This window comes from Chelmon rostratus, chromosome 1 (genome assembly GCF_017976325.1).
Source record: "Chelmon rostratus isolate fCheRos1 chromosome 1, fCheRos1.pri, whole genome shotgun sequence".
Lineage (NCBI taxonomy): Eukaryota > Metazoa > Chordata > Actinopteri > Chaetodontiformes > Chaetodontidae > Chelmon > Chelmon rostratus.
In genome coordinates, this window is record NC_055658.1 from 555,015 (window position 1) to 567,862 (window position 12,848).

At 40.8% G+C, this 12,848-nt stretch overlaps 1 protein-coding gene across 1 annotated transcript; it reads left to right on the top strand.

The window, feature by feature from the left end:
* The first annotated feature begins 9,173 nt into the window (after window positions 1–9,173).
* On the top strand, window positions 9,174–11,262 carry fgf3 (fibroblast growth factor 3). Its single transcript, XM_041939060.1, has 3 exons — window positions 9,174–9,417; window positions 10,411–10,514; window positions 10,858–11,262. Exons 1-3 carry the CDS (start codon window positions 9,174–9,176, stop codon window positions 11,260–11,262), a joined length of 753 nt encoding a protein of 250 aa, XP_041794994.1.
* The last annotated feature ends 1,586 nt before the right edge of the window (window positions 11,263–12,848 follow it).

Here is a 12,848-nt window from a genome sequence, read left to right on the forward strand (position 1 = left end):
CAGTGCTCAACAGAGATGAGAGGGAAGCCAGATACTCACATAGCTATGGCCATCATCAGCTCCAGAAAAAATACTGAGTTTAATTAACAATGTCATTGACTAGGTTTTAGCATCTTCTGGATGAGGTAAATGATATAACTATGTTGGATGACTTATATTTACATTATATCGATAATCATAAATGTGTGAGACAGACATCTGATCGAAGACATTTTGCTGTACGCTACTTTTCCTGATTAGATCGTAGTATGTTTTTAAAGTTGTGTTATAAAGTTTGGTGAACTCTGAAACAGCTTGCAACAACTGCTTGCATGTGTTGCTTCTATTTATGTCACGTACAGCTATTATCTCACTCCTCATAATTTGAACTTTGAGCACAATTACCTGTGACAGTTTCACATACCTAGTTGCGCACCACAGCTCTCCCCATTTGTAAACAATGGCACAGCTACCTATGCTACACTACAGCTATGTGTGGGCACATGAATGCTATGTGAAAAAAAATCACAATCATTTTCACTACTATGGACAAGTCAGCATAAAGTTGGAAGTTGAAAAATTGGTTTTGTGTTATTCAAGCAGAACTGTACTGATGGTCCCCTGTGGTTAATAGCGAGGGTTCAAAGGTGAGCTAATGGTCATCTTACTGCCAACACTGGGTGAAACTGAGTAAGAAGATGTCGCTCAGGGTCCCCACCAAGGGGAGACCAACCAGGATGGACATGGCAACAACTACAGTCACTGACAGTTTCCACACAAATGCTTAGGGGGAGTGGGTTTACGGCAAATAGGGGTACATGGCATAAACTGAAGGTAGTCTCGATGTATGCTGATCCTTGAATCTAATAAAGCTAAATTTATAAAGTAACTTGACCCTCAACCTTTCTATAAAGACTGGTTTCAAGTCTTGCATCCTACATTGTGTTATATTAGGCCACTAATTAGGGTTAGCAAAAATATGTGGTTTCAGTTAAAACATTCGATCTACTTCAAAACAGCTCTAACATTTTCAGTATTTAATCAAGACTATGATTTTCCATGAACCTTAACCTGTTGCCCTACCATAAAAACACTGGACAAGCTTTAATTGCTTGAGCAGTTGTCCCCAACCTTTTTGTCACCAGTCAACGCTTGACAATATACTGCGGCCCGGGAGGGGAGGGGGTGTACGTAGATTTTTTATGTTGTAAATATAATAGCGTAAATCCACTGTGTACTTGTATGCAACTTTATTATCAGCTTCCTCGTAACATTTGGTCATGAGTATAACACCATAGTCTCTGGTAACATCCTCTCTGCCCCCTAAATAAATTCTTTTTAAAAAATTCATGTGGAAAAATAAATAAATGACAAGATCCAGCAATTCCACAAGCTCTCAGTGCATTTGCATTTCTTGATGTGGTGGCCATCAGTAATTTCTTCTGTCCTTCGTATTCCTGTATTCCTTTTTCTTTCAAAATACTCTGGGATCTTGTCTTTTAATCCAGGGTGCTTGGTCCCCAAGTGGAGAAGCAGTTTTGAAGGCCTCATTGCCTCATTAGAGAGCCAGTCGCCACATATGATGCAGAGCGACTCGGTGTGTGGGAATCATCCATATTTCAAGTAGGACTCCTGGTGTTGTCTGTTAAAAGCTTCTTTTTCTTGGAAGTCGTTGCTCTTCTTCTGTCTCTTCACTAGGCTTTTATGCGAGCTTGTGAGTTAAATTTGAGCGCTCAAGTGACCGAGATGTAACCGAGAGAATCTGGTCATTTTTCAAAATAAAAGATTATTCAAAATAAAAGATCATTCAGACACAGACAATAAATAAAATGGAAATAATTACTTATTTCTTGTATGGCCCGGTACCAATTGATCCACCCTGAGGGTTGGGGACCACTGCTTTAGAGGATATTGAATGAAAACAACTGAAATACATTGACAGTGAAAATCATATACTTAAGTATACAAATAAGAGAGTTTCAAATTGACTCTCTGTTCCTTTCTCACAGGAAAGAAACAGATTGTAGTATTATATAAGCAAAACTCTTAATATGATACTCAGATCCTTTATCTTTCCTTTAACAAAATAGTACAAGCCAATTCGTCTAGTCCCTTTTTTGCTCATCCAAGAAAATGCTGAAATCTAAACTTTAAGTAATATGATAATATGAATTTCTAATTTCACCAGAGGTCATGTTAGTAAAATCTAATACAAATAAATCTGATTAAAACAAAACTAAATTATTCTAAACTATTTGCAAACTTTGGAAACATAATTAACCAAACCAACATGTCAACACTGAAAAGTGAACTAGACTGAGCTGAAATAAGAGAGGGGGGAAAAGGAGGCCAAAGAAAATAGTTGTTGCCAATTTGTTTGCTGTGTGCTGGAACTGTACAAGACTTCTTTCTGAAATGCCTGACAAGCAGGTGAGATCAAAGTCATGCGGACAAAAGAGGCTCAGCAGCGATTTGTCAGGAGACGAGAGGCAGCGGCCTGGTTCAGTCCTCTGATCACCGCCTCACCAAAGAAATCTGCCCATGAGAAAAAGTACAGCAGAAAGGGTTCAAAGGTCATTTTGATTTGCTCTGGATTACTGGTACCTCCTTTTTCCTCTGCTAAAAGCGGGGGCCAAGAAAAGGAACTGGCTAATAACCTTTGTATTATTGCAGAAAACCCTTTTGTGCCAAGAGCGTTTTTTTTTTTTTTTTTTGGGGGGGGGGGGGTTTGGTTGGTTGGGAGGTCAATTAAAAAAGGAGCCCTGAAATTCTTGCTTTCATTCATCCCTGGAGGAGAGAAAAAGGGAAGGTTTGGTTTGGATTCATTTGTCAAGTGGATGATGCCAAAAGGAATGGTTGGAAATATTTCAGTTGGGTAAACAATTGAGAATGGTGAGCTTTCTCTTGAAGCTAGAACATTGCCCATTGTCCATTTTCTTCTAAACACAGGTATGAATACATCAAAATGCACTGAGGACGTGCTAAGATGTGATTACTCCACCACATTGGGAGGCAATCAGGAATGCAAGTGTGTAGTGTAATGTGAACTCAATTGGCCCCCTGGCCACACTGAAGGACCAATTAGTCAACTTTGTATTGTGTAGATAGCAGGACAAAGCTTCCAGACACAGTCGATTTACCTCTTCCAGACAACTTCGAAACCATTCTGAAGTTTGCAGGCAAAAGTCTGTAATTGGGTCGGGAAGGGTCTTGTTTCACTGCTACAGGTCTCACGTCTGTGTGTCAATATGTTTAATACCTGAGTGAATAGTACACAATATGAGCTATGATCAAATGACTACATCAGTGTCAGTACTATGTAAGATATGTAAGATTAATGCTTTTAAATGACTATGAGTATTTTTGAAATTAGTTTCTATAATTTTTATTTACTTTATTGGATGGTAGAATACTTTTATTACGCTATATTGCTGCTCTTTTTCACAGATACGCTTGTTCATTAATAGTGCATCATGCTGCTTTCTATTATGGTGTGTCCAGGTCAATGGCATTCTGAACTTGGTCTGTATTATCTTCAGGTCTACTTAGATAATGTCTGTCTTCTTTGAAAATGAATTTATGCATGTCAGGTTTGGGTGCATTTTCCCTGGGTGTGTTTCAGATCAGGTCCAACATTTTAAACCCAAAATGAAAAAAACAAAATGTGTCACATAGTATTCCCTGTGCAAACATCAGGTTGGATTTGGCAATGTCAGACAAACCAGCAAGAGTAAGGTAAATTTTGCAAGTATACAACCGAAAATTCCCATCCACTCCTTTCGTGACTCCCTCCAAAACCACTCCCCCAAAGCACATGAACCCGCACTGCCAGACGACAGTTGGAGGACAAGTTCTAGAGGGGACATTGGGAAAAGGAGTAGTGGTGAGAAGACCATTCTATAATTAATACAATAACAAACAACTCTGTTAATTCCAATATGATAGAAAAAAAAAAAAAAAAGAAAATAGTTGTCACGAATGTACCACTCAGTCTTTCATCCCAAATCGGCTATCCGGCCTGTCAGTTACTGCTCACCGCTGTTGTGTACTTTCTGCTTAGCTGCTGAACAAGAGTCTGTATCAAACTACCTGTGTCATTCACATGTAACAAAACACCATTACCATACAACATTATCATAATAAACATTAACAACAAACATGGCTATTTTTATTACTCACAGTTGTCAAGCTAGCATGTTAGAGTTGGGAAGTTTTGGCTGCACTTTCTCTGCCATTCTTGTCCAACTAGCTCACTGTAGCTTTCGCAATATATCTGCCTAGCCTTGTGAAGGACTCTGATCTTGTACAGTGAGTGCGCAGGCAAAGGCCGGCAGGTAAATAGGCAGATAATCTTATTACAGGCCTGTAACACCCACAGATAATGGATTTGCTCTGCTGCTGTGGGATTTAAAGAGAATTGCAACAAATATAACAAAAAGTGCCTCTAAAATACATGACCTAATCTAGCGTTAAGGGAAAATGTTTCATGACCCCACAGATGTCCTCTTCTTGCCCAGATATAAAAAATGTTTTCCTGGTCTGAAACCAACGCTCAAATCCACAGTTTCCACAGACTATGTTGGCCAGTGTTTCAATCTTTACTACGCACGTGTCAGGGAAGAACATGAGCAAAGCAGCACAGTCTGTGGATTTCAAAGCTGAACAGTCCAGGCAAACATTTTACCATGCCCAGCAGGAAGTAGAAGTCTGTGAGATCATTGGACTTTTCCGCTAAGGCTTGTTTGGGGAATGCTATGTGACCGAATCATGGAGTTATGTATGGAGTGCTGAGGTCATAAACAGCCCTAATCTTGCAATGCAATGCTCAAATGCGTCTGGATACAAGATCTGAATAATGTCTAAAACTTGGATTTAGCACTGTTTCAGAACTGAAACTTTAACCTTCAAAATTAAAAACAACACTTATTCTTATGTGAAGAGGAAGATATGTGTGTGTGTGTGTGCGTGTGTGTGTGTGTGTGTGTGTGTGTGTGTGCATCATAAATTGAGAGCGTTTGCCTTGCTTATTGCTTGGATGCTTTGTGGGCGGTGTGGAGGGGAGCGTAATTAAAATAGTTTCTGAGAGAAACAGCACACCACATCTGAGGTTCCACCCTCTTCCAGCATTTAACCACATCAAGAGCGTCTCACTTAGAAATGGCCACCAGAACAACCTCTGATACACACGGCCCGGCTGGTGTTTTGGTGTGCTGTCTGACTTGCGAGGGGTCTCGGAGGCATAATGTGCACACATTTGTAATTAAAAGAGCTGCCTTTTTCTGATCATTGGGGCAAATAAAGTGACAGAGGCAGCTAGCTGGGTGATGTATGGGAGGGGAAGACAAATTAACTGTTGACTCTCTGGGGGATTCTCAGCACAGGCCTTCATAGCAGCAGTGGAGCAGCGCCAAAGGGCAGAGAGATTTGTAGATGATGGTGCTAATTACCAGAATGCAAACCATAATGCGACCAAGATGGAAGCAATTTAGGCAGTAGTCATTTAGCCTGCTTCTCTTCCGCCCACCGGCTGCTGCCTCGCCAGAGCTGGGGCATTAGGATGGGAAAAGTCTGGGACAATCAGGATAAAGAATAACGCACAGGAGAGAGGTTCTGTGGTGTGAGTTCAGCCCTGTGACAGACAATTCATTTGTCTTTTTTTCTTAATCTGACATCAATAGATTAAGGATAACCCTTAGCATTAGCGGGCAATATTTACAGGTCAGGGGGTAAAGGGTGTATGAATACTTAGGAACAGAGAAGGTTGCAAACATTTAACTGATGAGAGGTTAGAGTTGATTCTCAAGTAAACCTGCAATGGCAGCTTGTCACCACCCGTGGAAGAACTCTGTGGATCTCTGCATCATGTACAGGACTGTGCTGCCAGCAAGGAGCTCTGAATCAAGGGACATTGACCTCAGCCTATTATGATGGGTTTACTTAATACGCCTGGCAAACACCTGTTAAATTGTGATGAATGTACTTATACTTCATAAGCAGATAAAGTGTCCAAGTGGCCAAACTAAATCCTCACAGACAGGAACAGATCTAGGGTAACATGAGGTAGGAGCTGCCACCCTTAAAAAGTGCCATGCCAGCTCTTACCCCAGTTTTGGCCAATCTAATCCAAAACTATGAATGAAAAGTTGTGGTTGGTCGAAAGTTTGCAAGAGCGAAACTCTGATGTCCAAGTACAAGTGAATTCCACAAGAGATGATGCTCCATGTGGTCTGTAGTAGAGGACAGAGGGTTGGTGACAGACCGATTTAACCCAGCTGCCGCTCACCTTCCTTATAGCAGGCAGCAGCTCCATTTTCTCTGACCAAAGCACCTCTCTGTGCAGGCTCTTCTGATCCCAGCCGCACATGACTGCTGAAGGCTTTTTCCCTGCTCAGTGTGTGTGTAGGGCTGCCAACTTGTAGAAATACAGAACAGGAACTGATGGATACTGGTGGGGTGTGTTTTGTTAAAGTGTGTTTTGTTTAGTAATAGTAACTCATGTTTGATCCTGTGATGGATGAATTAAAACTTACCAAACCAACATATTCACTGGTGCTTACAAGTGTCTCTGGATTGCCTGCAGCCACCAACATCTCTAAAACTGCTTATTCTCCAGACAAATGTCCAAATTTCATATCGGTCATGCAAATGCAACATTTTTTAATTTCTCTCATTGCCAGAAGGGGGAGATAAAAGCATTGCAGGTGTAAACACTTGAAGACAGCATGCATTAACATCAACAGCAAAGTGGAATGTTTTCTCAAAAGCAATGACTCTTTTAAAAACAACTTGTAAAATAACTTTTTGTCAGTTTCTCTGACTAGCTATTGTCCTATGTCTAACCTGTTTCATTAAATCCCATCACCTGGGAGCAAGTGAGGAAGCTTTCTAGCTAGCAAGCAAGCTTATGGACTGTGGACATGACAGAGTGAAAGAGAAAGGGGAGAAAAGAATGAAAGAGAGAATAGAGAAAGAGATGTGAAAACAAATCAGGTGAAGAGAAAGAGGGACAAGAGATGAGAAGAGAAAATGTGTGTGAAGAAAGGAGTGAAGTACAGATAAGGAAGATGATGTTAGAATAAGTTATGCCTTAAATCTATTTGCATCTTGAATTCTTAGGAGTGGAGCTGAGAGGAGGAGGACTAGGAGCAGATCAAACAAAGTGCCCTGAGGTAATATCCTACTATTCCCTAAATAAATCTAATATAATGTAAGTCAATATTCTTCTGTTTGCCTAACATTCAGTTCAGAGTATTAAAGACCACATTTACTTGGCATTGTTAGCCCAGATTAGCATGTATGATGTAGCAGATGTGTCAGATAAACATTCATTCTGTGAATTCAAGCACAGTGTAACAAAAATAGGTGACAAGATTAGTAATTGTGCTCACACCAAATCCCAACCCTACCTCACTTTAAAATCGTAAGATCAGACAAATCTGTCTCTTTATAGGTGGCAGGAGTGAAAATTAGTCATCCTGCATTTGTTGTGCTATGGTTTCAGAATGATGAAGACAGCTGGGGAACCATTAGATACAAATTTTCTACAGGATAATCCTTTTCCTAAACAACTGTTATGTTTTCCCAAATACAGTTTTGCACAGATTTTCAGACACTTGTTGTCTCAAATGACTTGGAAAATAGTGCATATATATGCTCTAAATGGGGAAAAAGGACCATGCCCCCAGACCCCCAAGGTTTGGGCTAAGACCTGAATGTTTACATCAGGCTCCACCCCCACCTGACCAACATAGTCTCACTCCCAACTCGTCACATATGGATGCTTGGTCAGGACCCCTTGGCCTCACTTTTAAGGCACTGGGTACCCTTTCAGCATAATTTTCAACATGCAGAGGTCTGCAGTCAAGTTAGCAATAATAAGTATACCATGTCTGGTTAGCAAAGTCTGGTTAGACTTTCAAAGTAAAGATTGCTGAGAACAACAATAAATTTGTGGTAAACATTGTGAAACGGTCGCACTTTGTTGTAGGCACCAGAACTACATGGTTAGTTTTATGGAAAGATCATGGTTAAAATAAGTATGTTAGTTATGTTTGTTATGTTACTTCACATAGGAAAGAAATCAGTGCTTGCTTTTGGTTTCACACACGACTTCCTTCCTGTGCTTGACCCATCTAACCACCCAACCTCCACCATAGTTGGATGTTTCTCACTCTTTATACTATACAATTTCATGTGTTGGCAGTGAGAACTGACTGTTTATAGAAGTATCAAGAATCAGACCACCCTGCACATTGAAAAATGACACTAAAAGGGTATCCACTGCATTAAAAATTTAATTTTAATCATGTATCAGAAATCTGTTGAGGTTGAAACCAAAAGTAAGTGAAAAACGACACACATTCACTACAATTTTCCATAAGTGAAGTTGTACACCAGTTATAATAGGCTTGGTATTTAATGAAAAAAAAAGACGTAAAGTAAAAGTAAAATTTGCAAGTAAACAGTTTATTGATTTATAATGCCACCTTTAGATATTTGTATTCAATGCTTTACTCATGTGCCACAATGATGTAATGTTTTGATTTGAAATATAGGGACTTTTCCAACCATTTATATTTGCTTATGTCACCTAAACGGTCTGGAATCAACAGTACTCCACTGTAAAAGCTGCAGTGTGGTGTTAAGTTTTGTTAAGGTAGATTCATGATTTATCAGGGCATCCAGCAACAGTCTTATTCCTCACCTGCTGCAGTCCCGGGCGCTGGCTCATCCCGTCTGTATAATTTGGGATGTCTAATTGCTCTTTCAGGATATCACAGAAGAGGAGTTCAGAGGGGAGAGCTGTTCCGCACTCAGCCACTGTGTAATTTTATCCACGCCGCAGTCTCTCACTTCACACAGGGCTGATACCTTTTGCCTCCTCCTTTCCTTTGTATCAATTGGTCGGAGTTCAGCCTATTGTCACCACAAGCTTCTTTTATATCTGCGCTCAGTCTGAGCAGGGGCTGTCAGTCAGGCCCGCGGGAGGGATTTCCAGCAGCAGAGGCGAGGAGCGGATCCCATCTCGGGGGAGGCTGTGCTGTCAGCGTCGCCTCTCGGATTCGAATGAGCGTAAGGCTCGAGCTCTCGAGCGCTGGGGTCCCGACACTTTAATTGACTTTAATGGGACCCCGAGAGCCTGGCAGGATTTCTCCATTTTTTCGACTCAGTCGTCGTCCCACGGCCATGCCACAATGCTGATGATACCTCTGCTGGTGTTGCTGAGCCTGTTGGATCCCGTTAGTCCCCGGGCCAGCTGCGCCACGGGCCAGGCTTGCGACCCCCGGCAGCGGAGGGACGCCGGTGGGCGCGGAGGAGTGTATGAACACCTCGGAGGAGCGCCGAGACGCAGGAAGCTCTACTGCGCTACTAAATATCATTTACAAATCCATTCTAATGGGAAAATAGATGGATCATTGGAGGAAAACAACCCGTTTAGTAAGTATTTACGGAGTTTTAGGCGCAGCAAACTGCACCAACAAAGTGAAAACTATCACAGATAAATACAATGACAATGATGAAGTAATTTCAAACCATGTTCATCGACGCAGTGTTATCTATTTATTGTGAAATGGATCCAGTGCCTTAGTGAACTTTTTTTAACATAAATGGGGTGTCAGGTTGTAAAATGATGGTTGTTGGTTTTTTCTGCATATTGGTTGAATGAAATGAAACTTATGGTTTGCAAATTATATAATTATATTTACTTTCCGGTAAATACATGTTTTACATATATGCTACGTACATTAATATATACAGTGTTGAATACATATATTTACTGCTTTATTTATTAGTTTGTGTCAAGATATTTGAATAGATTCTGATTTGATTCATCTTTCAGGGTCTATCAGAGTTTCACTGTCAGTTAGTGATACTCGTCTGTGGTAGGCTATGACTTCTCTGTGTGTGTGTGTGTGTGTGTGTGTGTGTGTGTGTGTGTGTGTGTGTGTGTGTGTGTGAAGTCATGTCATTGCACAGCCGCCAACATGCAGGTTAATCTCTATTAGAAACATCAGACGAAGAATTAAGATCCAGGCGGGACAATGACGCTGTCCGAAAGGATGTATTTATCTAATCAGCGACCATTAGAGGCTTTCCACTGCGCTGAATGGGCCATTGACTAATCAAGCAGTGATTAAAAAAGCCAATAAACATGCTGTATGGGCGGTACGAGGTGGCAAATACTGTACAGCCGGAAATTAATTCATAAAGGCTACTTTAAAGGTTTGTTTATTTTAACGTAAATTTACTTTCTTGCAATTCTTATATTTGATTTCCACCTTCAAAGATTTTTTGGAGTCGTACGTGCATCTACAGTGAAGAATTTTTTTTAATAATTTTAATCTTTTATTAAACATCCACTACAGTCATTCATCATATGGATATTACGTCATAACTGTTGTAACTGTTGCATGTTTATCTGTACTGCAGGCATCATGGAAATCACAGCAGTGGATGTGGGTGTTGTGGCCATAAAAGGGCTTTTCTCTGGCAGATATCTGGCCATGAATGATAAAGGCCGGCTGTATGCTTCGGTGGGTACAACTGTCATCTCATCATCTAATGTGTCACCCTCTCTTCAAAACATACAGCTCTTTTTGACACCAAAGGCAGCAGGTTAAAGGTTTGAGGCCTTGACCTGATTTAGTTTCACACTGTAGCGTTTATCTGCTGCAACGTCATATATTTATCTGGTGTAAATTTTGTTATTTCATGGTGTCTGACAGTAGTCGTAGTCTATGTTGGGGTAACCCATACAGAGCTGAGTGAAATCCTAACACCCCCAGTGCCTTTGAGAGGCTGTGCTGTGAATCAAAAACATACCACAAGCTGCACGACAGATATGGCTCACCGTTTCCTTCCATCTCATCCCCCCAGGAAGTGTTCAACAGAGAGTGTGAGTTTGTGGAGCGGATCCATGAGTTGGGGTACAACACTTACGCGTCCCGCCACCATTCCACGGAGCAGCCGCTACCACCAGGGGGCGGCAGCAGCAAGCGGCGAGCCAGTGCCAAGCGCCAGTGGTACGTTTCCATTAATGGCAAAGGCCGGCCACGGCGAGGCTTTAAAACACGAAGCACGGACAAAGCGTCACTTTTCCTTCCTCGGGTGCTGGGCAACAAGGACCATGAGATGGTGAGGCGGCTGAGAGAGAGTCAGAGCGCACATCACCACATGCATCACCACGGCATCCGCGGTGATCGCCGGAGACGCCGGCATCGTGCCAGGAAAGGCCGGGTCAATGGCCAGATTACAGAGCAGACTTTTCGAGGGGGAAGCTGACCCCACGGCGGTTGACTCGTCTTAACATGGACCCCTGATCTCGGCACATACTGTAGCTTGATTGCAATGGATGACTTGGAAAACGATTTGGATCCCGTCCTCCGGTTTTGTTAGTGATGCCCAGAGAATGAAAATCCATAGAAGAACAAAAAAGGCAGAGGGCCACTCCAAGTACATACACACATACGCAGGCACACACAGATATAGCTCTATATTTGTCTTGTATGTATTAACATAGTTGAAAACTTCTTACCATGTAAAAAGTCCTGCTTTTCTTAAAAAAAAATCCATCAACTTCACGTTTTTATTATTCTAAATACAGAATGTGCTATGCATGTATAGTGACTTCACAGATTTTCATTTGTCAAAACCTGAAATGAAAAAAAAAAAAAACAATATTCTGAAGTGCTAACAAACATGACTGATATTGAAGAGGAAACCAAGCACTTTTCATAAAAATTCCATTAAGAAGCAAAGGGAGTGTGTGACAGGATCCTGTTTATATTTTTTTTTTGACATTTTTACAATGTGATAGTCTACTGTAAACTGAAAGATGTACTTTGCATATATTGTACTAATGATATGAATATTTATTTGGTGCCTGTGTTGTAAGTTATTGCCAAGATTTTTCTGCGTTTTACCAGTGTTGCTATTTGTTGTCACTCACTACCTGGTTCCTACATAAACCACAATGGTACTGAGCTGTGGAAACATCTGGCTGATTCCTTCCAACTTTTCGGTGAATTGTTAAACAAGTTTTCACAGCCAAAGTTTATCTTCACAGATCTCAGATTGTGCTATTTCTCTTGAAATGACATGTTTTTGTGGCTTAGTAGAGAGGTACTGGACTAGATGGGGAAAAATGCCAACACCAGCATTCAAGAAACATTATGTTCATAAGGTGAATCAATAATAATACAATAATACACATAAATCTGTGTTTAAAGTTAGATTCATAACATGTTTGTAAATTTGTATTAGTCTTTTCTTCTTCGTGTGGAAAACAAGTTTTCATTTTTCATTTCTTCTGTTCTGTCAGCAACAGCTCTTTGAAGGCTGCTAAAACACACAACTGGAAGTTTTGTTTTTAACAAAAAATGTAGAACAGCAGGAACCCAGACCCAATATGCTTGTCCCCATTTTCTTAACCATAAACAGTTTATGGTTTTTAATCAGTCTGCTTCAAATGTTGACACCAGATTTAAATTGGATTTCACCATAAAATATCAGTCTGTCAATACATTGTAAGTGGTCAAACCTAAGGATTACTTAATAGTAATACTAAAACACACATATAATCAAATAATGATATAAATAATTCATTTGAAAGTCCATCAAGGATTTAAGATTTCTTCAGTGTAGAGCTGCAGTAGACAGGTGTGCTTGTTACTAGTTTAGCTAGGTTTTGTCACAACTTGGGTAGATGGTAGAGGGCCGTTTAGTGTTGTATACTTCTTTATGTCTATCTCTCTCCCTCTCTACATTTGACATTATCCCGGTCTCCCTGCTGCAGCTCATTTGTTAAAGTGCCACACCTGTTGCTGCAACACAGCCGAGCAGAAACTACAAAGACGACCATCAATGCA

Coding starts and splice junctions, on each gene's coding strand:
- fgf3 (XM_041939060.1), top strand. CDS start 9,174: ATGCTGATGATACCTCTGCTGGTGTTGCTGAGCCTGTTGGATCCCGTT. Junction 9,418..10,410: donor GGAGGAAAACAACCCGTTTA/GTAAGTATTTAC, acceptor TCTGTACTGCAG/GCATCATGGAAATCACAGCA. Junction 10,515..10,857: donor AAGGCCGGCTGTATGCTTCG/GTGGGTACAACT, acceptor TCATCCCCCCAG/GAAGTGTTCAACAGAGAGTG.